Source organism: Clupea harengus, chromosome 25, assembly GCF_900700415.2.
Source record: "Clupea harengus chromosome 25, Ch_v2.0.2, whole genome shotgun sequence".
NCBI classification, from domain to species: Eukaryota; Metazoa; Chordata; class Actinopteri; order Clupeiformes; family Clupeidae; genus Clupea; species Clupea harengus.
Genome location: NC_045176.1, coordinates 8,237,708 through 8,261,924, shown reverse-complemented (window position 1 = coordinate 8,261,924; position 24,217 = coordinate 8,237,708). Strand labels below are relative to the sequence as shown.

General features: G+C 42.5%; 3 protein-coding genes across 3 annotated transcripts; all 3 read left to right on the top strand.

The window, feature by feature from the left end:
* Positions 1–471: 471 nt before the first annotated feature.
* Positions 472–6,866, top strand: LOC105900469 (cysteine/serine-rich nuclear protein 1-like). Its single transcript, XM_012827785.3, has 5 exons — positions 472–671; positions 3,389–3,594; positions 4,269–4,531; positions 4,767–5,081; positions 5,223–6,866. The coding sequence occupies exons 2-5, from the start codon at positions 3,408–3,410 to the stop codon at positions 6,096–6,098; spliced, it is 1,641 nt and encodes a 546-aa protein (XP_012683239.2). The 5' UTR covers positions 472–671; positions 3,389–3,407; the 3' UTR covers positions 6,099–6,866.
* A 442-nt stretch (positions 6,867–7,308) lies between these two features.
* gorasp1a (golgi reassembly stacking protein 1a) lies at positions 7,309–11,800 on the top strand. Its single transcript, XM_031562877.2, has 9 exons — positions 7,309–7,519; positions 8,121–8,201; positions 8,662–8,865; positions 8,969–9,055; positions 9,245–9,375; positions 10,096–10,246; positions 10,464–10,569; positions 10,699–10,845; positions 11,090–11,800. The coding sequence occupies exons 1-9, from the start codon at positions 7,457–7,459 to the stop codon at positions 11,362–11,364; spliced, it is 1,245 nt and encodes a 414-aa protein (XP_031418737.1). The 5' UTR covers positions 7,309–7,456; the 3' UTR covers positions 11,365–11,800.
* Positions 11,801–12,684: 884 nt separating this feature from the next.
* Positions 12,685–17,235, top strand: si:dkey-24c2.9 (Vesicular, overexpressed in cancer, prosurvival protein 1-like). Its single transcript, XM_012827783.3, has 4 exons — positions 12,685–13,614; positions 14,526–14,584; positions 16,156–16,233; positions 16,499–17,235. Exons 1-4 carry the CDS (start codon positions 13,567–13,569, stop codon positions 16,665–16,667), a joined length of 354 nt encoding a protein of 117 aa, XP_012683237.1. The 5' UTR covers positions 12,685–13,566; the 3' UTR covers positions 16,668–17,235.
* Positions 17,236–24,217: the final 6,982 nt, after the last annotated feature.

The following is a 24,217-nucleotide window of genomic DNA, read 5'->3' as shown; positions in this document are numbered from 1 at the left end:
CAACAGACATTTGGACTATCCACCATATCAAGAGTGCCCCAACGTCTCAGATTTCCAGCAGCCCCTCTGGACACTGACCTTTGTGCTCCAGTAGCCTACAGCTTGACAGTAGTATGTGGACATAACCTGAGTATATAACATGTGACATCAGAAAGGATTTTTGTATGTTTGTATGATTTGTGTCTGTTTATTTCACTTTCAAATGGGACTTCATTTATAAATAAACATCAACTGCGAAGGTTTCACGAGTAACTATTTCACAAGATGTATTATGTATTAGATTTAATTTCCGATGTATTATTTACTCACACATCATTTGTATATTTGTCCTGTACTGTGCCGTGCAGTGCGTGTGTGTGTATAAATGTGTGTGTGTGTGTGTGTGTATGTGTGTGTATACATGTGTGTACGTGTATTTATGTGCGAACACACGCGTATTACTCCTCACATTACTCACTACGTCAACCACTCTAGGGGGAGCTTTCCACTGACGATAACAGTGCGCTGCAGAGCGATTGGGATTACACAGGAAACTACAACTGGCAGCGTACGTACAGTTACTGTTGTGATACAAATATAAGTGACATCTGTCGCTGAATTACCAGAGATAGCTGGACAACCAGGAATACTGATGTTTGGCGATTTCCGTTCATGATTATCGGCTGCGAAGAGTAAGTGCTGATGGTCACATTAAGTCTTGTTGACTAGTTTCAATGGATGATGTTCTCTTGTTGAATTTAAAATCCTAGTAAGCGTCGCGGCTGCGAAGTGAGTCCAAATAACTTGTAGTATTATATTATAGTATGCCTAGGCTCTGCAGAAGACTAACGTAGTTACTGTACGTTCCCATGTCTCTTCATGTTTGTCCATCAACAGCTATGTTTAGTACCTGTTATGACCGACATAGCCTAAAGTTGTATTTGTAATGATCTTAATATGATTTTAATTTTAATATAGTTTATATAACATACCATTCATGTTGTATATAGTAATCATAGGTCTTTTTTTAGTATTTTAGTCAGTTTTATCATGTCTTCACTTCACTTTATCATGTCTTCGTACCCTTCAGGTACTTTTACTTTAAATGAAATATTGATGATAATGTGACTGGGTGCTCACTATGTGTAGGTAGAGTCAAGTGAACCATGATCCTGATTCATTTAATCATTTCATTTTACCACCCACATCTACTAATGTCACTGAAAGGGCTCTCTAGTCTTTTCAGAACAGGGGGAGAGGAAGGAAGTGCAGAGAAGCTGTGTGTGTGTGTGTGTGTGTGAAAGAAAGAGAGAATGAGTGTTTTAGTGGAGTAATTGTACAACGAGGGCAAGTACGTATTTGGTGTCAGTTCAGTGGTTTCAGGTTTCATTTTTTGCACACATTCATATTTCCATTTTAGGCTGTCGGATTTGTTTTTGTTTCTTTGTTTCTTTTCTTTAAGGCTGTTTTAATGTGTATAATCAATTGCATTTCAGTCCTGTATGTCACACTTTTTCTTGGGGTTGAGTATAGGTCTGTTTGTGTGTGTGTGTGTGTGTGTGTGTGTGTGTGTGTGTGTGTGTGTGTGTGTGTGTGTGTGTGAGAGAGAGATAGAGAGAGAGGGGTGAGAGATTGAGAGAGAGAGAGAGTTTGTGTGTTTGGAAGACAGGGTGGGATCGCTCTTCTCTGTAGCTTGTTCTCAGCACTCTTGGCCTGAGGTGGTGATCTTCTGCACCCTTCACCTGCTTTCTCTCCCCACTCTCACTCTCCACCCACTGAAACGTCACCTCATGTGCAAAACACACGGCCCAGCGGATGACACACATTTACCCTGCAGACCAAGGCTTGTGTGACTGAGAGCAATTCCTGCTACTTGTTCAGTTGTTATTCACTCTGTACCACTTGGTCAACATCTTGCTCTGGGCATCTTGTTATCAGCATTCTGTGTAGATGCTTGCTGAGGGTTTTGACGTGCAGCTAGAATGGAAATTGTCCCTTAGCTTTGATTCATTGTATTATTTATGTGGCTGAAGCAATGCATATGCACACACACACACACACACACACACACACACACACACACACACACACACACACACACACACACACACACACACACACACACACACACACATACAGACACACACAAGCGCACATTAATTGTGGAACGTGAATAGAGTGAGGTCAACGAACGGAATGTCCTCTTGGCAAACGCAATCATGAGGGATCACATTTTTTAGTAAGAGGGAAAAAAGTCTATTTCTTATGAAAACAGAACTTGGTATTATCATGCACTTCTCATAGCTGAACAATGCTAATATTCTCCAGGTCAGCCCTTTTAAAATGTAGGTCTCTCTAGTCAAACACTTGAAATGTGGAATGATCAACAAGCTTCAACTTTAACCTAACCATCTTTGCATAACTTTTCACATAATTAGTAGACTCAGAAGGAATGCACTTGGTCTGACATTCTCTCGTGCACTCACCTAAACAGTGTTATAATGTCACGCTATTATAATATTTAATCTAACTTGTCATTCCAACATAATACATCTGAAACTCTTGTTTAATATATCTGGATGATGTGGAGGGATTATGCAGAGGGTGTTTACATAACATGGGCCAGAGAAACTCCTGTACCTGTGTGAGAGTGTGCAGATGTACCTGTGTGAGAGTGTCAGACTTGGCCAGAATACTGGGCTGGTCTTGGCACCTGTAGCTTCCGGTGGGGGCGGGACTGTGCTGCACTTTTGGTCCATGCTGTTCTGCCAGTCCCTGTTCTGTTGGTCTGTGCCGTGACGTATGTCAAGAGAGTGTGTGTGTGTGTTTGCTTTGCTGCTTTGTAACCCAAAACCCACCCACACATCCTCTACAACAGCTTTGCGTCATGCGACGGAGGCATTATTCTCCCTGTTTGGTTGTCTTCCTCTAAAGGTGTGTAGAATATGGACAATGTAAAAACCCGAAGAAAACTGTAAACAAGTTTGACCTGAGGGCAATGTTTATCTGTGGCTGCTTGGGTGTTCTGCTAGGCAGAATGTCCAGACTTTTTTTTCTCTGGAGTAACTCAAGGAATTTCAGGAATGTTAATCACTTAGAGGAGAAAGAGAGGCATTGACTACTGCCTTTGCCAGTTCTGTGCACTACTATGTCTCCTATTATCAGAAACTAATTTGGCAACAGCTGGTCTTCAATTTCATTGAACCTACCCATGCCAAAAGCACTCCTGTAAAGTTGCCAAACCAGCTTGACTACATTTTCTGTGCCAGACTGTCATTGAGTGCCAGAAAGGCTGCTAGATATGACTAGTATTCATACTCAGCAGTTCCAAACCCATTTCCCTGAATCATTCTCAGTCCATCCGACTCGTGATATTAATGTTAACTTGTTATTGTTTGTGTTTTGTCAGATAAGAATTTCCAACTGCCATGAGCAGGGACCTCAAAAGGAAATTTGAGGACAGTGATGAGGAACCTTGCTACTCCTCTTCCTCCTCACCTCTCTCATCCTCGTCCTCTCCCATCGTCTCCAAATGGGCCTCGGAGGAGGAGAACTACCCGAGTCGATCTCTGCCCCCGCTCCCTTTTTACCCACTCCCTCACCCAAACCTCTCCTGTGAGTCAGCACATCATTCTCAATAGGCAATTAGTCCACAAATTTAAAAACAAACAAACATGCACAGTGACTTAGCGCTTATCACTCAGTGCACACAAGTATTCACAAGAAGTTCCTGTTATCAGTCCAAAGCATTTGTGAACAGCTGATGAGGGTCTAAGCACAGAAATGCCTAAAGGAGTGTCTGAGCACAGAAAGTAACAGGATATTGATCTTCTCTTGTCATGTTAAAGGAAGGTCATTGATTGCTTTTATACGCTTAAACACTAGTCAGGTACATACTGCTTCAGTCTGTGGTACTAGGTCCTTATAACGTACTCACTGTGTCATAGCTATTCATAGGCCTAAGTTGGACTGAAGTGCTACCAAATGTGATTGGTGATATGTTTGTTGATGATGGTCAGCAAAATTCAATTTTTACACATTTTATAGAAATGTGATAACTCATGTTCTGATGTTGAATAGGATAGTTGTGTGAGACTAAATGGAGGGTGAAAATAAATATACCTGCCCTCTAGTGGTAGCTGAAAGCACCGATAGCACCGATATGTGTTACATATGCATGTTCTGTCTCCCTGCAGGTACAGTATTTGTGCCATACCTACCATTGGCCAGCTCCTTTCACTCTGCTGCTGCAGATTAGTTAACAACTTGTCTTGTTTTTATCTCTTCAGTTTCCTCCATTCTCAAGAGGACCAAGAGGGCCAGGATGAAGGGCAAAGTCCGCTTCGACTCAGTTACGGTCTTCCTCTTCCAGCGGTGCCAAGGTTTCACCAGTGTGCCCAGCCACGGGGGCTGCAGTCTGGGCATGGTGAGGCAACACGCCTCCTGCCACCGCTACAGCCTGGCAGAGCACCAGGCAGAGCAGAGGCTCCAGCGCAGGGAGAAGCTCAGAGCCAGGCTGAGGGAGGAGAGACTAGAGGCTCTCAAACAGAGGGTGAGCTCCCTGCTGCTGTCCCACACGACAAACATGACCGCACCTTACATGCATCAGCAACAGTGTGTTTAATAGACTGATTCCCAAGCTGTTGGAAATTTAGATGTACGCAGTTGATGGTATAAGATAGTGTTATTGAATTAGAATTTTTATTTGATCTAATAACAGGAATGGATGAAAACAATAAAAATAGACATACACTAACCCTTGGACCCATTTTGTTTTATTCCTTCAGCTACTAAGCAGTGGCACTCTAACAACACAAGAAGCAGAGATACTGATAGTACAGGATGTTCCAGAGGAGGAGCTGGCCCTTAAAAGTGTGGCTGAGGAGGAGGAGGAAGAAGAAGAGGAAGGGTATTTATTGCACTCGTACTCCTCTAAGCAGAGGCGGAGGCTTCTGCAGCGTGCGGGCGTGGTCCGCATTGAGCGGGAGGAGAAGCGGCAGCTGCAGGAGCTGCGCCGCTGGCGAGAGGACTGCGGCTGCCACTGCCAAGGCTTCTGTGAGCCGCTTACCTGCGCCTGTAGCCTGGCGGGCGTCAAGTGTCAGGTACTGCACTGTGCCGTATGCAGCACTGCACGTCTTGAAATAATACTGCCGAAGTATTAAGACTGTAAGCACGAAAACTACGTTGAATTAATCTTTGTCTTTTTTTTGTGGATGGTTCCTCCATTTTCTCAACTTCTGCAGATGGACCGCTCCAACTTCCCATGTGGCTGCACCGAGGACAGCTGTGGGAACCCCGCTGGCCGCGTCGAGTTCAACGCTGGCCGGGTACAGACACACTACATCCACACGCTCATGAAGCTGGAGCTGGAGAGACGGCTGCTGGAGGATAAGCCCCAGAGGAAGCGTGAGACGAGTGAGGAAGAGGATGGGCGAGAGGAAGACCCAGGGGCTCAGGACTGGCACAGAAGCCCTTTTGATGACACCCTGTTGTCATTAGAAAGCTGCACAACCCCTCACTCTGCATCGCCTTTTCCTGCACCTGGTTTCCTTTTTGGCACTGAGCTGACCGTCGAGGGAGAGGACAGCTGCAGTAGCGACATGACGGACTCCTCCTGCTCCTCCGTCCAGAGCAAGGACACTGACACCAACCCAGGCCCTCAGTCCTGCCCGCCTCTGCTGGGCACAGAAGACAGAGGCATGGCTCACGGCCTCAGCTTTGGAGAGTCAGATGGCGATTTCCCCTTCAGCAGCGATGGAAGTGACTGCAGTCTGCCTCCTCAGAAACACATGAAAGGGACCATGTCAGTGTGCCTGGATGAAAACACCAGTCAAACTGATGCCACGTTTCCATGTGATGTGTTACCTGATACCCCTGACACTCCGTCAGCGTCTATTGATGACACATCTCACAGCTACATGGACCTTAGTCTGTCCTCTGACTCCGACCTTGGCTTCTTTGACAGCCTGTATGACTGCCACCCTAGTCCAGTCAACAGCCATCTTAAGGAGTACACCTATGTCAATGACAACTTGTTTTGCTTGGCCAGTGGCGCTGGCTTTCCCCAAGGGGAAGATCTAGGCACTCAACTTCTAGAGTCACTAATAGGAGTTGCGTAGCCATGGTGGACTGCTGTAGTTTGTTACAACCAACTACTGACTATCCATTAAGAGCAGTCAATGCTTATGGCAGAGTGTGTATTATCCCTTAATGTATGTGCATAATCAACATTAAGGAAGACTTTACATCAAGTGGCTCAAATGTATTTAAAAGGATATTCCTTCACTTTTCAAAATTGAGGATGTTTTAATCCTGCCTTGTTATAACATTAGCATTAATTTATACTGCTTACTTTTCACATCCAGACCGTTTTAGTGTCTCATTCATTCCAGTGCTACCTTTCAAATACGCTTGTGCCAGGAGGACAGTATCGCACTGGAATAACAGGTATAAAATGTAGTTGGGTTTTGGTTTTGGGTCTGCACTGACCGAAACTCACGGACTTTTGCCATTTCACACCTTCTTGTTGTGTAAATGACTAACATGACAATCAATCTTTTCAGTGCTCAAGCACACACCTCTGATGCATCAGTTATACCCCCCCCCCCCCCCACACACACACAGTTTTTGTTGATAGTAATGGCAAATAGGCATTTTCAATTTTGTAGATGTTTTGGGAGCCCACTGAACATGTTACGTGGTATGAGTCTGTTACTATTACAGAAAGAGCAGCTCAAGTAGTCTACCTTTACTTTGTCCTTCATTGGAAAGTCTATTTTATGTTAAAGGCATGGTATATATCCGAAGCCTACACGATGATGATACAAAATATGACCTATTCATGGACATATTTTTCTTTGTGTGGCAAATAGCAAAAGTATAGTCATTATCTATTATCATCTACATTCAGTATGCCTTATTTAATATTTGGAATGCAGCCATGTAAATTATTCTTACTGCTTTTGCATAACATATAACGTCTTTGGTCAAATGTCTTTATAAATATGTAAAGGTTTTGAATGGTTTATTTTACTTCTTAATAAACTAAATTTTTAACTCACACTTCATGAAAAATGAATAAAAAAAACTTCTAAGTGAAAATGCAGAAACGTGGACTGATTACACTCTCAGAGCATCAGGGAAAAGGGGACTCACAAAAAATGCCTTTCGCAACTGGTCATGTCAGCACAACTAACTGCTCACTGAGGCAAGGGATGCCCATAGATCCATAGTAATAGACTTGTATAAACGTGTATTGTGGGTCAGGGAACGACACCCTTGGAAGGTGCAAGGCAATCATTTTCTCTTTTTCTGTTTACCCGTCCTGCAATCGCTTGAATCGGGTTCGACTACTTATGCCTTAGAATGAGTTTCGCGCTAGTACAATATGGCCACGAAGTAAGAAATCTACGCTCCTCCCTGCGCAACATAATTAATTCTATGTAATAACACAGAGACACAACATATACTAAACGACATGGGATTAACGCAAAGTTCTGGTGTGCCAGAGGGTGGGACGGATGGATACCATGTTCATGGGGTAAGTTTAGTACCGGTAAGCTACTATATGAGCTAGCCTAATAAAGGGAAGATGAGTGAGTTAGCAAGCTAGCATAAGTAGGAAAGCTGCTTGCAAGCTTGAACCGTACCTATTGGACGTCTCAAACGCCAGCTGGCAAACTAAGACAGTGCAATAGGCTACGTGGAGTATACTGTGCTATGTACACAATGATGGGTAATGTTATAATGAAGGAAGCCCGCGGTGGTTTAGGCGATTTTGTCAAAAACATTCTGTTAATTGGGTTCACGAAGTGGCAATAGGACAGACCATTCTCAAATCCATGTCCCAAATACAGTAAATGTTGACCGATTAATGCTCGACCATCGCTTCATTCAGTATTTCACTTCACTTCACTTGTTCGGAATCAGTTTAGCAATGGCTGAGTGCATGAAGTTGAGCAGTGATATTATGTAACTCCAGATGGTTGGCTCAGAGAACAACTTGTTCCCAAACACAAGTTTGATCCGAACTTAAAATTTGCATAATATGCATTAGGCAGCTAAATTTGAATTATATTTTGTGTCATACATGTATGTTTATGCTTGCCATTTTTTTTCCAACCCGTATCTTTTATTTTTAGATCCAACAGGATTCCCCAGCAGAGACAGCTGGTTTGGAACCCTTCTTTGATTTCATCTTATCTATTGGCAACACCCGACTAGTAAGTTTATTTGATTTAAGTAGATAAAATGGTCAACTGTAATTGTTTACTGAGGACTGACCTCTTACCAGGGCAGGGATGGTCAGACATTGACCAAATTCTTGGATGCTAACCCGGAGTCCCTTTGTTTTCACTAAGCCTGTTGGAATGAGCTGTCCACAGCAATCTGCTCTGCTGATCTGAGCTTTCTTAGTTTAGTTTTTGGCAAAAGTCTTTCATCGTCCCTCTAGATCTTGCCTGTATTTAACATATTCTTTGTGCAGATGAAGAAACTTGCTGTCAATGCCCTACAATGTCTGTGCTTACTGTGTGCTGTCAGTTACTTGGGTGTTGATTATTAAGTGTCAGGGGGTTACAAAAACCTGACGTTATAAACACGAGGTAACATGGCAGTACATCACGACACTGCACATGCAGTTGAAATATCACATGCGATTAATAACTTTTTCTGACACATCAGAACCAAGAAAACGAAATGCTGAAAGACCTGCTGAAGGCCAATGTGGAGAAGCCTGTCAGGATGGAGGTGTACAGCACCAAGTCCATGAAGGTCCGCGAGCTGGAGGTGGTCCCCAGCAACATGTGGGGTGGACAGGGTCTGCTGGGGGCCAGCGTCAGGTTCTGCAGCTTCCAAGGAGCCAATGAAAACGTTTGGCATGTCCTGGTGAGCTTGGCTGCTGGAGATGGTCCACCTGTAGAATGTTGTTCTGCTTGAAGAACAGAGGGATCCAGCGAGGAGTTTTGTAACCTCTGAACTTTGTGTTTAGGATGTGGACGCAAACTCCCCAGCAGCATTAGCTGGTCTGCTGCCTCACTCCGATTATATTGTTGGTGCAGACCAAGTCTTGCAAGATGTAGGTATTATTATATTATTCACAAATAACCACTTTCTGTGATTTACTTATGAGGTCTGACATGCCCGACATAATGGGCAAACAATGTTGAGATACTAAAACAGAGAATGTTGTTAAGGAAAATAGAGAAGTTGATGACTCTTGGAGATATCATTTTGACTGATGGAGTTTTCTCCCCTCTCTCTGTAGTCTGAAGACTTCTTCTCCTTGATTGAGGCTCACGAGGGGAAGCCCTTGAAACTGCTAGTGTACCACATCGAGACCGACGCCTGCAGGGAAGTGGTGGTCACGCCTAACGGAGCCTGGGGAGGAGAGGGCAGGTATGTAGTTTACCACACTGAGACTGACTCCTAACGGAGCCTGGGGAGGAGAGGGCAGGTATGTAGTTTACCACACTGAGACTGACTCCTGCAGGGAGGTGGTGGTCACGCCTAACGGAGCCTGGGGGGGTGAGGGCTGGTATGTGGCCTGCCAAACGGTTTCATGAAGGATTTTGAGGGGTTTGGAGTTGGTAAACATACCAAGTCTGACTCCAATGTAAGCAAACACACAAAGATGTTACTTTTCTTTTTTTGCTTTCATACATACTTAAGACCCACTGACTGTGATCAAATCTTTCCCTACCTCTTACAGCTTCTGCTGTCAGTCGTTGAAAGTAAAAATAGATTGCTTACATTTGCCTAACTGGGAAACAAGCCAACACACACCAGAGGATAATATAACATTCAAGAACTATTTTTGCTCTATAGGGCACCCTTGTGGACAAGTTATACACTTATACCTTTAATACCTTTCAGGTAAATTATTTATAATTGTGTCCATGTTTTATTTATTGATTGGAAAGAACTTTTTATTCTATTTCTGTATTTCTTTATAACTATTTCATGAGGCAAAAGTACAGGGAAACAAATGTCAATGATTTGTTTGTTGTAAGTAAACTGCATATACAGTACATATCCTGACAACATGGGCATTTTTGACTATGGTGATTTAGATGTCTCACTTCAGGGTTGTGATAGACTCTATTCAATGGCCCTCAGTCTAGGTTGTGGCATTGGATATGGCTACCTGCATCGGATCCCCGCTCGTCCAGGCAGCCCACAGGCTCCAGCAGCCGCCCCGTCTGCGGAGGAGACGCCGCCTGCGGAGGAGACACCGCCTGCTGATGTTCCCACCAACGGATACACAGAGGTATTTCCTTTTAGTTGTGGGTAGAGAGAGGCCAGTGCTCCTGTAGGATCATTTGGTTGATTCATTTTAAAATCAGTATGTAGTTCTTGTGCATAGTTCTTGTCGTTTTTTTTTTTTTTTTTTCAAAACTGTACTGGAAAAAATTTAAGCTAATTTTTTGAAGCCGATACATGTGGAATGCCTCTGAAAAGAAAAGTTCCATTTTTCTCCTCTCCAGGTCCCTCTGATGGCAGCCTCTGGCTTGTCGGACAAGTCTGAGGACCGCAGCTACGCTGACCAAGACACACCACTGCCCCCGCCTATTCAGAGGGTCATGGATCCAGGTAGGATTTTACATACACAAACACATCTGACACGATGAAAGAATTCAGAATTCTAGTGTAAACCAACCGTTTGATGTCGTCTGAGCAGCTGGGTTCTTTAAATGGTGAAATGGAATGTCTGTCCTGCAGGGTTTTCAGACCAATCAGAGGCAGCCTTGATGAACTCAGAAGTGTCGGACGTGGCCGATCGTCTGGACCTGTCGGTGTCTTCCATTGACATGACCAACACCTCACTATTTGTGCACGAGGAGAAGGACAGCGACATATCTGGCATAGGTGTGTTGAGCAGAAGGAAACGTTTGTTTTTGGTTAATAAAGGTAGTCATGAGAGGAATAGTGTATGTAGGTGATTTTGGTGTTTGTGTGGTGTTAGGCACTCTTGCCTGTATTTTTATTTGGATTTCACAGTAAGAAAAAAAAAAACTAGTTTTCATTACAGTCGCGTTAACCGTGATGTTCATCCATGAATGTCATTGCGGGTAAGCTTTTCATGTTTCATCATTTCCCCTCCCCTCAATAGAGGAGCTGAGCGATGCTGAGGTTCCAGCCCCAGCCCCTGCCCCAGAGAGCGAAATGGACACGCAGCCCCAGGAGCCGAGCCCAGAACCAGAACCAGAACAAGAACCAGAACCAGAACCAATACCAGATATCATCTCCCTCTCACCCGTTGAGCCCCGGCCCCAACCCGAGGAGACTACAGATCCCATCAGCCCCTCCCCTCCCCCCCCTCAGTCCCCCCTCCCCTCCTTCTGGCTTCTCCCCTCTGCCTCTGGACCCCTCCGTCCCGTTTGTTGACATCGCCGCTCTGCTGAGCGACCCCTCTCTGTCGCCCGAGGTCCCACCCATAGACATCTCCTCCCTCCTGATCGACCCCGCTGCTCTGCCTCTGGAGGCCGCCGCCGCCGCCGCCCCGCCCACTCAGACTCCTCCACTGCTATTGGACATCGCAGCGGATCAGCCAATCAGAGAGCCTGCCGCAGGCGACGCCCAGCCTGAAGCGGACAGCTCGCAGGAGACGCTACCTGACCCAGTGTCCCTGGGTCCACTGGAGGGGGAGGTTAGTGCGGAGACCAAAGAGACGGATTCTGCTGCTCAGTAGAGTCAACCGTCACCTATCGCTGCCAAACCTCCCTTGCATCACAATCAACACTTACCTGTCATAAGGGCTGAAATGGAATGACCGTGGTCTTTAATGTTACAGAACGATGGATGTAATGAAACTAAATGATTTGAGAGAGTATTGAAGGGAAAAAAAAATGAAATATAGTCATAGAGCATAGTCATATATCACAAATGATCATAATGTCTTTAACACTAGTACAAAACGCATAGAATGTCTCATAGGGTTTATATTATGAGACTGTATACAGGTCACAGTCAATACAATTTGGCATTATACAAATGGCAGTCTTGTTATGCTTGTTCTGAAAGCGTATGCTTTTTAAAAGATTGACATACAATTAGCCAAAGTATGTCTTAGTTGTTTTTACATTTTAAAATCTTACTATTAGAGTTACAACACTACCTTTAAGTTTTGTGTTTGTGTCCTCTATTTGGACCTCAGTCAGCAGTCTGTTTTTTTTAAATGCATTGTATAATTGGTTTTGAAGAGAATGTACGCATTATATTTGTGTAATAGCAATAATTTGCCAACCTTTTAATTTTTGTATTGGCTTATTGTCTATTTCTGTCAGTACAAACGGACGCTAGCATGCTGTAATATGTCACTCTGAAAGGTACTCACTCATTTTTTGTGAGGTTTTTATGAAAATGGCTAAGATTGGGTGGGTAAAGTGGCATTTGGGTGTGAAAACTTCACACCCATGAAATCAGTAGGTTTTGTGAACAATACGCCTCAAAAGGGTATGACCGGACAGATTTGGCCGAACAACATCGGTTTATTCAACGGTGGAGAACTGGTCACTGAAATCACTTCCAGATGATAATTGTCTTTGTCTTAGATTTGTTTGTTCAGTTTATGTGTTTAGTTTATGTGTTGATCCTTGAATAGTGTCATTAACTCTACTTCACTCTAGCCACATAGCAGGCTATTGCCATTTTAATTAAAGTGAATTAAACTGTTTGTCTTGGGGGGAGGGGGGGGGGGTATATTTGGTATATTTGCTTTTCACATTTGTTCAAAGTTATGTTACAGTAATTTACAATAGTCATGCTTTTGGCCCATGCACTTTAAAAGGATATTTTCATTGTGTTCAGGTATGCAGGCTCAGATTACTTGAGACTTTAAGTGATGCAAAATTATGCTAATAGACTGGAATACAGTTTGTGTAACATTTCACCATGGACAATTTATCACTACAAACAGTACATAGATATCCATTTAGCTAGATCAAAAAGTATTTGATACATATTGGAGTTTTATCTCTTGTAAAAAGGCAAAACTAGAAATGCATTATTTTTTAGAAATATATTTTGCTGTTGATGACATTGTATGATATGTTGAATTTGAAATCTCAGACCGAGCTCCGACACATGGAACACAACGCCTGTAAGTGCCATGGATTTGGGAGAAAGGCATATTATCATGTAAACACTGGAAATAAAATGAACTTTATGAAAACATTGTCTGTCTGAAAACACTGTCATACATCTTAATGACCTAAGGTTACATTCCAGTTTATTTAAAGCTGAGCCTCAGAACACATGTTCTCAAACATACCTAAATCGCAGTTGTATGCCATCCACGGAGAATGAGAATTCGTTTGTACGCAAATCCGATGGAAAAAAAAAACATCATACCATGTGTTCGACTGTGCACGCCCCTCGCTGTGACAGAAAGACGATGTGCAAAGCTGCATGCTGAGCCACAGTGGCTGCCTTGGTTGAGCTAGTGCTGTCACATCTGTCACTATGCGCCGAGAAATTGAAAACTGAAGTAATTGCGACCGATTTGTTAGACAGCATTTTTGACACGCAAACGAATAGTTTTCTTGTTGGAGTTGTATCCAATGCAGTATTCCACGTTGTGTTGAGGAAATGAAGGCAGTTGTCCTCGTGACAATTATATTTTGGTTATTCAGCAAGGTGAGTTTATTATTATTATTATTATTATTGACTGTCCTTTCCATCTATCGAACGCTTCGAACGTAACTGGAAGTAGTTCTAACAAAACAGTTCAAGTGTAAAAATTATGACATTTGACATTGTAGGTGCGATAAGTAGGCTATAAGTGTACAATGCACATTAGGGCCACTTTCATGAAAAGTTAGATTCATCAAATCGGCTGAATAACAACCTAAAACACGACCAAAAAAATCCATCTGAAATTCCTGTAACAAAGCAATTGTGTCACGCATACCATGTGTGCAACTGAAGATCTATTTGGTACATTTGTAAAATTGTCTGAAATAAATGAATAGAGAATATCTATCTCAGTTTGGTTATAAAAAGTAATTCTCCATTCATTTTAACCTCTCCTTAACCCCCCCCCCCCCCCCCCACACACACACAACAATGCCCACATATTTTCGCAAAGATGTGCATAATCTCACACACACACACACACACACATACACCAATAGCTTGTCTGACGCCGACTATTGTTGATTGTTTCAGTGATGGAACACACAGGGACAAACCACTCATTGTGATCTTTTTCTGAAAGACTAGCTCAGCTGGGCATAACTGGGGGGTCATCAGACATCAGACATAAATGTTCCTGTGTGAACAGACCTCTGGTATTAGTTTACCACAAAATACTGTTAATATTAATAATAACAATGATGTTAATAAATACTGTTACTGGCTGAATGACATCTCTGTCCATTCCAAAAATGGACATAATCTGAGCTGTGAATTTTGTAAACCACAAAAAAATCCACAAACATCTGTTCTGAATTGTTAGACCGCCTGCTTTATAAGTGTGTGTAGTGTCAGGTCCGGTTTAAGGTCTGCCTGCTGAAAACTTTTCTCTCCTCTCTAATGCATCACTACAGTGTGCAGCTGACAAAAAGTACTGCTGGTACTTTGAAGGAGGTTATCCCATCTATTTTATGTAAGTACTTCATACCTGAACTCCCCATGTAGATTGTGACTAACAGGTTTTGGATGAAGCATCACTGGCTTGGCATTCTTTTGGAATCAAGCTCTGTTGCCATGACTTTGCCAACTCCGGGGTTGTGGCTGGCATTAGTTGAGGGCTTTAACCCAACATTCTTTGCCAACACATCGTTTAACATGCTCAGCCTTTGATAAACCATGCACACAACTCATCGTGATTCTTTTGCCATAACAACTAATACGTACATACAACATATTTACACTATATCATCTCTTAATTCACTTCATTTACATGCCCACATTTGGTGGTTTCCACACACCTCACCTTACTATGAACAAAACCTCAATTCCCAGGGAAAGACTGGAGATTGTTTTTTCTCCTCGCTGGTTTTCAACAATAAGCGCAATTTATCATGAGTTGACCGGTATACAGAATCCCTGACAAATTTGACCACAGGAGGCGGGTTTGGCCAAGAAGCTATTCAATCTGTTCACAATAACGTTTAAATGAGATTAATGGCTCTGGAGCTCAGCTCAGTGTCAAGATCTGCAGAGCGTCTGTCACCTGCTAGATGCATACTGTATCGTCAGGTGCCTTTTAACGTTTCGTGTGTAGGTGGAAGTTACACCTGCGGAGCACCAGGTGCAGAGCAGAGATAAGCTAAGTGCCCCCCCTCCACCCGCCGCCCCAAGAAAAAAGGATTGGGATCCGAGACACTGGTTTCAGCCGTGTGAAACCTGCTGTACTTGAATGGGAGTTGTGTGGGTGACATGGCAGGAGTCCTCTCAGCTGCTCTACAGCTGCATCTGTTCCCATTGAGGCAAAGTCTGGTGAAATGCCTTTATGTGCTCAAGACCACATACACTTCAGCTGCTGGATGTTGGATGTTGTACTAGTAGCTAGAAATTGGCCAAAAAAAAAGATATATGCCATAACATTTCACCATTTGTAAAAGCTAATGAAAGCACCTACATGTGGCTCATTCCTCATACATGTTCACACTTAGATGAAATCATAAAGACCAAAGAGAGAGAGAGAGAGTACATTTGATGAAGAAGGGCAGTAGCTGTAAATTAATTTCAACTTAATTCTCTTTCAAATTCATAGGTTTATGTTCATCGGTTGGAACAGTGTATGGCTTGGTCTGACCCACTTTGTCCCATTTACAGAGCCAGGATTGCACACGGGAATGCTTTTTTTTAGCACACACACTGGATGGGGAACTTAGAGTAATGTGTGGAGAATTTAGCTGAATTTGTCGAAAAAAGTGTAATGGATTATAAACAAGGACTGTGCCTTTAACATTAGCTATAAGTCTTATGAGGGCGGCTATGATACCCAGTGCTTATGAAGCTGAGTTAAGGGCCGCACCTATATGAGGCCTATTTCTCATGAAGGCTAACACTTAAAATGAAATCATAAAGACCAAAGAGAAGGTGCCTTTCGCCTAGAGTACATTATGTTAAGAAGGGCAATACCTGTAAATGAGTTTCTAGTTTAACTTACCTCTCTTTCAAGTTTATAGGTTTGTGATGATAGACTAACCTCATACTCCTTAATTTTAGATGCAGGTCTTATGAGGACTGCTGTGATACCCAGTGCTGTGTGCGAGCCCTTTCCATCCAGAAAATCTGGTACTTCTGGTAAGTAATATGCAATCAGAAGCAAATTAATTAAAATAATGTGTTTTGTTCCAACATGATTTTCTGTTATCCTAAGCGGTTTGGAAGTGACATTAATTTTCTCCAGATGAAGAAAAATCCGTTTAACATCAGCAAAACAACATGAAAAGTTGCTCATTTTTATCAAATATTTGTGTCTGGTTGAGTTTGCATTTATCCAGATTGTGTCCAGTTTCCTTCCAAGTTAGAAATACTTGAGCACTGATTGCTGTAGATGTGCTCCCAGGCTGCTGTTACTGCTGGCCATCTTGTTCTGTTGTGGAGTTGGCTACCTGTTCCGCAGACGCATATATGCCTCGGCCATTCCCGATGAGGCCGCTTTCGACGTGTCCTTCACCAGACATCCCGTCACAGCAACAGGCCAGTACCCAACCCGTGCTCACACATCTAGATGATGCATTGCAGAAAACAGAATCATTGGATATATATTCCTCAACATCAGTGTGCTGTGTCAAACATGTAGACCGTCTTGCTGATTTCCTAAGCCTTGAACAAAACGACAGAGTATTAAGAGTGAACAAATCAGCTTGTGCACAGCTGGACCAGGATTTGAGTCACTCTCTGAATCAGTCGCCCTGCACTTCACCTTTCAGTTTCAAGTCACTTCATTGACATTCACGACTCCTTGTTCATCCACAGTCCAGAGACTCCTTCTACCCCAGACTTCCATTCAGCATTCTATTAAAGTCCACATTTACTTCCACTCCACCCCTCACAAGTCCATTACTTTTCCCTTTACACTTCACTGGTTATGTTTTCATTGCCTTCTGCCTCGGACCTAATGTGTCGCAACTAACGTAGAAGAACCTCAAAAGACATCCCATTTCCCTTACATTAGCGATGGCATACTGACAATAATGTGCAAAGCGCTGCACCCGTCTACGCTGCGTATTAAAAGCATGTTTTGCCATACACATGATGTATTGACTCTGTGATGTTTTGTTGACGGTGCATTTTTTTCTCTCTGTATGCCCAGCAGGGTTGCATGAGACTGACCTTCACAGCTATAGAGGGTCACAGGGTCAACTGTTCTCTCCCCCCTACCCAGGGCATGAGACTGACCTTCACAGCTATAGAGCGTCACAGGGTCACCTCTTCTCCCCTCCCTACCCAGGGCATGAGACCGAGCTTCACAGCTATAGAGGGTCACAGGGTCTACTCTTCTCTCCCCCCTACCCAGGACAGCCTCATGCGCTTCATCTCTCCGTTCCTTACACACCACCACCAGGTTACAGCAGCCAGCCCCCCCCATCCTATGAGCAGGCAGTGAAGGACTCACAGAAGAAATAGCCCCTCGGGCTCCGTCCACTCCTTCACCTGAGCCAGGTGCTGAGAGCTCACCCCTAGTATGAGATACCCAAGGCTAAGGCTGGAAGAAACTTGGTTCTGTTGTTTTGACTTTTAACAAGGCTCTTACAAACGTTTATTTAATTAGTAATAATTAATAGTAAAATACTACAAATTCCAGTAACCAATGGACAAGTTGGTCTTTCATGCAACTCCAATTTAACCTGGACTTTTGGATGTTTTGTCTATTTTTTGAAAGACGTGGAATTCTTGGCAAAACATTATTTGCACCAACCATTGTGGGTTAACAGTGTCTTATATTCTTCTAGACCATGTTAACGATTAATGTACATACATCCACTAATAAACTTTCTCCCTGTTGTGTTACATACTTTGAGAATATGTTGAGAATATATTTTCCCCATCTCTGAGAAAACGTTTCTTAGAGAATCAGTTAAAGTTTCAAGGTCAATCTACTGAAAATGTGTTTTGGTGGGTGCTCTTGCTTTATCCAAGCAAAATGTCCTCATCTCTCTACTGAGATGCTCCATTAAATGGTGACCTAGAAGCACGATGGAATGAAACGATCATAGAGTAAGTAAGTGTGATAGATGGTGTGCATGTACTGTAAATGGTGTGCATGTACTGTAGGTGTTGTGCATGTGTGTGGTGAGTTACTCCACAAGATGTCACTGCAGATACAGTAGCTGGGACTGTGCACTTCCATGAGACTCGGAACAGCTCTATCCTAATCTCATTTCCCAATGCCTTGGTGTCGAGTCTTGTTTGAAAACAATGGACTGTAGATCCTTAAAAGGAAGATGATCCTTTAAGGAGGTGCAGTTACAGGTTAGTATAGGTGGTTAGTATAGGTGGTTAGTATAGGAGGTTAGTATAGGTGGTTATACACTGCATCTGGAGCTTTCAGTCTTCATGAAACAAACTCATCAGCACACCCAGACCTTGAGACTACAGTAATTAATACAGATTAATAATATTTATTAATAAACAACAATACAACTATGTTCAGCTTTGGTGAATAGAGTGTGCTGTCATGTTGTCATACAGCCTGAGGAACTACTTTGTCTACCAAAATGTATATTTGCTGATAACAGCACCTCGCAAAACTTAATACACTGGTTCCAGAACAGATTTTGTTTTCATACCACATTCAAATTGGAAAGCCCATTGTGGGATCTTTTTACATTTGTTTTTGTTAATGAGAAACTGAAAATGAATAGAGCTACAGCAGGGCTATGTCATAAGAAACCTAAATGTTATAGCTATATGATAAATATTACAGATTACCAAAGCCATAGGTTGTACATGTGATAGAGTAATTATGTTGTAAACAATGTCATTCAATACTAGTATCACAACAACAGAAATAGAAGCTGAGCAGCCTTTTGCATTTCATGCCGTCAAACTTTGTGATACATTTCCTCATAAATATTAAAACATCTTAATGGAGGGCAGTTAGGCTACTTCCATGAACGGTGGCACAGCTTCAGCAGTCCCTGTGGCTTGATTATGAGGTGATAATCTGATTTATTGTTTGTGCACTGAAAGATTCAAAACAATCTTGTGTCCACTTCAGAGGGTGCTGAACGATTAGCTCCCAGCACACACCTGCTGTAGTTTATCATGACATTCCTGGTAAGTAGGACGCAGTTTGACACTCATACACACACTTATTAATAGTCAATAAATAATCAAAAAACAATGCATGATGCATCAAGGGCAGGAGGCAAGGAGAGAGAGAAAGAGAAAGAGAGAAAGAGAAAGAGAGAGAAAGAGAAAGAGAGAGGGAGTGGCATTTCCCAATGACTTGAATCTTTTAGGACCACTCTATCTCTCCGTCTGTCAACAGATTATAAACAGTGTGCTACTCGGCATGTCATCTTCTTGTGGATCCAAAATATCGTAATTAAAAAATGACATTTTACACAACGGTTCTGGTGGTTTCCTACCTGTGCCGATCATTTCTTGAATAAAACAAATAAAAGCGGATCCACTGATTTGGCCTGTCAGCAGGTGAGTGGAGTGGAGTGGAGTGGAGGTGAGTAGAAGGCTCCGATGAAGGACTACCGACCCTGCCGTGCCCTTCGGCACGTTATGACTTATTTATATGGCAGACCTCATAAAAGTTTGAGTATACTCTGGCTACTGCTGCATACAAGACAGAGAACATGATCACCCTGCACAGAAAAGAGATCTTCTGGGTGACTACCATCTCAAGTAAATTATGCTGGGCAATTTAAGTTGTTATTTGAGATTGGATGTTTAAAGAGGTGGTAGGTTAATGCTGAGTAAAATGAAACCATACTCATTCATCATACAACAGTGTACATTAACAGGGCAAGTATAAATGCATAGTGTCTTTGAGTATAGATAAAGAAACATCACATTTGTTTAATATTATACTATTTGTTAGAGATAGATTATAAAATAGCATTTGTTATATTTGTTTTCACACGTCAGTAACTTGCACCATATACTGTAGTTCTTATACAGGCCTTTAGACTTAGGCCATTTGATCTCTATTTGCACGATGAGAGGCAGCTGATGAAGGATTTGAATGTGTCGCTTGCCATATTTTTCACCCACATTTATACCAAATTACCCACACAGCTGACTTTGCGAGACTATGAACAAATCATTTTGTGCTCAGCATCACTAAAACATGCTTCCTCAGCAGGGCGCCCCTTACAGAAGTTTGATTACATTAGATCAGATGTTTTCTTTCCGTGTTGCTAAGGCTTCTATTCTAGCCTGGTTCTGCCCGCCTAGTGCACCCTACCAGGTTCCTTTTGTTCCCCTGAGAAGAGATTAGTCAAGGTCCTCCGTGACCGCATGTGTGGTGGCACTCTCTTCATGAACTTAATCGTGTGATATTCTCGTGACAGCGGAACATAAATGCACATTTCCCTCATGATATTAACCGGATTAGACATCAGAGGAATTTGTTTCATGTAAAAATCTACCCACATTTACCCACACAGAAATGAATAAGTTTGATGGATCCTGTGATCACTGCAAACCTCGGTAGTGTAAATAGAAAACATACTGCCTGCTTTATGTAACGGTAAATCGCCAGGACCACCTATCTCCAATAAGCCAGGATTTACAGCAGAAGTGTTTTCAGTACTTGTCGGAAAACAGTGCTGCGTTATTTCATGCATGGCTTTTCTTCAAAACATATAACTTCACTTCAAAACTGAAGACATGAGCCACATTCAACAGTAAAGATTTATTAACATAATTTATTAACATAACGTCCTACCTCGCTAATGTTAGTTGGAACCATACATAATCAACTGGCCTCTAGCTTCCCACACATTGAACATTCCTTCCTTTGTGCACTTTACAAAACAAACAAACAAACAAAAAACACTATAAGCTAAGGATAGATAGTGACCTTAGAATAGGTCAGAGAATAACCATCCTTTTGACCAATGGATAATAACTCCTTAAACAAGGCTCTGCTCTGCTCCAAGAGCGAGAACATGAACTGAGAGAGAAAAACAACATTCTTTCAAATGCAAACTGTCAAATACTGCAACGGTATGAATAAGAGAGAGAAAAAAAATCTTTGCTACAATCCCCCCCCCCCCCCCCAAAAAAAAAGTACAACGGACTGTATGTGCATTTCTCCATGTAGATAATACATAAAATGAAGTCAGATCTGCAACATAAAACAAAACAAAAAAAAAATCGAAAAAGATTTTATACACACTGAGGTAAATAAAAACATTGGTCTAGACTAGAGAGGTATTTTTTATGCTTTATCATTTTGAGTTGCGATTAAATAGCTTTCAAGATTTTGAAACTTCTAACTTCTTCAAATACAATTACCCTCTCTTGATCACAGCGTAACACAAGACACTAAGAAAACTGGTCAAGATGCTTCATGAGAAAAACTAGGCACTAAACACAAAAAACAGAGAAATCTTCCAGAAGCCTGTATGCAATGGCCTTTGAGCAGCAAAGCAACTGTGGTAATGTTGTGAACAGTTGTAACAGCATACACTCCCTCCCCCTCCCCTCCCACCCCTCCCATCTGTGCCCAAACCTTTTTCCATTGCATGTCCCTTCAATTGAGGAATGCATTAAAAACAGAGGTATTTCATATATGCATCGGCAATGTTCTTCTGTCAGAACAAGATCAGGCCCAAGCCTTTGCATGTTTTGTGTGAATGTAACGTCCTCACTCCTATCAAATCAACACTACTGCTAGTCTCCTGCGCCCTGCAGAAGAAGACTAGGCTAAATTATGGAATGTTTACAGTTTCGATTCATAATTGCTTGGAGGCACAACCAAAGTGCAGATACTGTGTCTAAAATGACTTGATTCTGTCGTCTGTCAGTTTACTGGCCAACTTGGTGGAGAGGACCCATTCGAACGTAATATGCTAAAGATTGCACAATGCTTAGAAAAGCTAGAGGCACTTCAATTGCAATCTGCTGCCTTAAATCCAGATGATCATTTAACCCTCCCCCTTGCATATTAGAGCATATGTATTCCAGGCAGTGACTAGGACGCCACTTCTCTTCTGCTAACCAGTGAATGTAAATGTCAGACACAACACTTTAGGGTATTTATTCATTTAGTAAATTGCAATTTGGGTTTGGGTCACAGAAGGGTGACAAAGGCAAATCGCCATCTTATTAACCCATGATGGCACAGTAGTACACATTTTTTGAAGGTGGTCTGGCTAAAACCAAACCACTCCATTAGTCAGAACAGTCACCCAGACAACAGCACTAGCGCGACAACACCGAAAAAAAAAAATCACCACAGGAACGCACACACCAGTCAGGAACGCTCCTAAAAAACTTGTTGGCAACCCAATGAACACGAATGCACACTGATACGCACGCACGCAGGCAGGCGCGTGTGTACACACACTCACAGATACACGTATGTGTACACATGAAAAGGCAATACTGAGCAGAGGATGTGCAGGTTTGTTCAGTCATAGCTGGTGAGGCTTCAGAGGCTGTAAAATACCTGGATGTCTGAGAGCAGTACCTGGATGGAAGCTTTTAACCGTCGATTTTAGAAAACCAAAAAAGGCTGCTGGTGATTCGGGAATGCTGCACGGGAGCGGAGCGATGAATGCTGGGAGGAACTGTCAGCGGAGCTTCAAAGGGGGTCCCCAAGAGCTGCATGGCAGGCCTCTGTTGTCACCCCTCTGAAACAAAAGAGCTTTTTTTTTTTTTTGGTTCACCGTATGTCATAGCAGCATGAATGCATGATCCTTTCCCCCTGATCACGGAACAGAACACTATACACCAATGCCTTTACTAGACCAAGAGGACCAGCACCCTGCACTGTTACTGAGCTATTCAATCCAAGCCAACCAAAACGTATCGGGTGCTGTGTGCGCGGCGGTGCAAAAATGGCATGAGAGAATAGCAGGCGCTTTGAGACGCTGAGCTCCCCCCAAAGCACATAAATGCAAGGCTTTTCATTAAAAAAAAAAAAAAAGAATTAATGCGACACAACCACATATTCTAAGCGCGCACACACACACACACACACACACACACACACACACACACACACACACACGGCCTCTGCTGACAATGCCTGTTAAGTACTCTTTTCTCTTTGAAATAGTGAGGCATATCCTCCTGCTGTAAGCATGCCCATGAACTTTAGGAATCCATGAAGCCACACGTCATAGCAGCTGAATATCTTCAAAAGTCACAGATACAACCCATACAGAAGCTGACCTGTAGTATATGAGAGGTCAGCAATGTAAAGGCCTTACTGCTTTAGACAGCAAGGACAAAGCCTATCAGCCGTCTTAATAATCTAATGAGGGTTGGTGCAGCTATATGAGGAAAAAGTAGAACGCCCAAATAAAGTGGGTTTTTCTACTAATGTGGATGAAAGGCAGCATAGATACATAGAAACATATAAAAATGGACACGACATGACATGAACATGGCATGGGAAAAGATCAAAATGCCATCTTTGATGTGCAAAAAGGAAAAAAGGCCAATTATTACTGAAAATATACTCATTTCAGAAACTTCTCGTGTTTTATAAAGTTCAGTGTAAAGTCACAAAAGCGCTGCTCTTTGCATCTGCACGTGTTACTGTGACTCTTGAGTAGTGAAGACCGGCTTGAACTGACATGAACATAACTCTCGTCTACACACAACTTTCCTTGCTTGTTCACCTTTCACTGCGATTGATAAGCCTATCAATCCATTCAAAATAATTCCCCATTCATTCCAATTCTACTTCACCGTAATAGACAATCTCAAACTGAGCTTGCCACATTATGGCACTCCGGAAACGCTTTCTGATACGATGCATTTGCACACGCACAAATACATACCCATACACGCTCATCTATACTCACACACATACGTACAACTAAGAGGTCCTCTTAGTGAAGAATCAAAATGATTCAAAAAGGTCAGATGAGCGCAGTGGGAATACCACGTCATGGTTTGCAAAAAAAACCCAAACAAACAAATACACAGCATTAAGTGTTAAAAAATAGAGGTATCAATGGATGCCTACAAATGTATGTATATATACACACACACACACACACACACACACACACACACACACACACACACACACACACACACACACACACACACACACACACACACACACACACACACACACACA

Excerpts from the sequence above, each read along its gene's own strand:
- si:dkey-24c2.9 (XM_012827783.3), top strand. The coding sequence starts at position 13,567 with ATGAAGGCAGTTGTCCTCGTGACAATTATATTTTGGTTATTCAGCAAG. Across the intron at positions 13,615-14,525 it reads TATTTTGGTTATTCAGCAAG|TGTGCAGCTGACAAAAAGTA; the intron begins GTGAGTTTATTA and ends GCATCACTACAG. Across the intron at positions 16,234-16,498 it reads CAGAAAATCTGGTACTTCTG|GCTGCTGTTACTGCTGGCCA; the intron begins GTAAGTAATATG and ends ATGTGCTCCCAG.
- LOC105900469 (XM_012827785.3), top strand. The coding sequence starts at position 3,408 with ATGAGCAGGGACCTCAAAAGGAAATTTGAGGACAGTGATGAGGAACCT. Across the intron at positions 3,595-4,268 it reads CCCTCACCCAAACCTCTCCT|TTTCCTCCATTCTCAAGAGG; the intron begins GTGAGTCAGCAC and ends TTATCTCTTCAG. Across the intron at positions 4,532-4,766 it reads TAGAGGCTCTCAAACAGAGG|CTACTAAGCAGTGGCACTCT; the intron begins GTGAGCTCCCTG and ends TTATTCCTTCAG.
- gorasp1a (XM_031562877.2), top strand. The coding sequence starts at position 7,457 with ATGGGATTAACGCAAAGTTCTGGTGTGCCAGAGGGTGGGACGGATGGA. Across the intron at positions 10,247-10,463 it reads CCACCAACGGATACACAGAG|GTCCCTCTGATGGCAGCCTC; the intron begins GTATTTCCTTTT and ends TCTCCTCTCCAG. Across the intron at positions 10,846-11,089 it reads CAGCGACATATCTGGCATAG|AGGAGCTGAGCGATGCTGAG; the intron begins GTGTGTTGAGCA and ends TCCCCTCAATAG.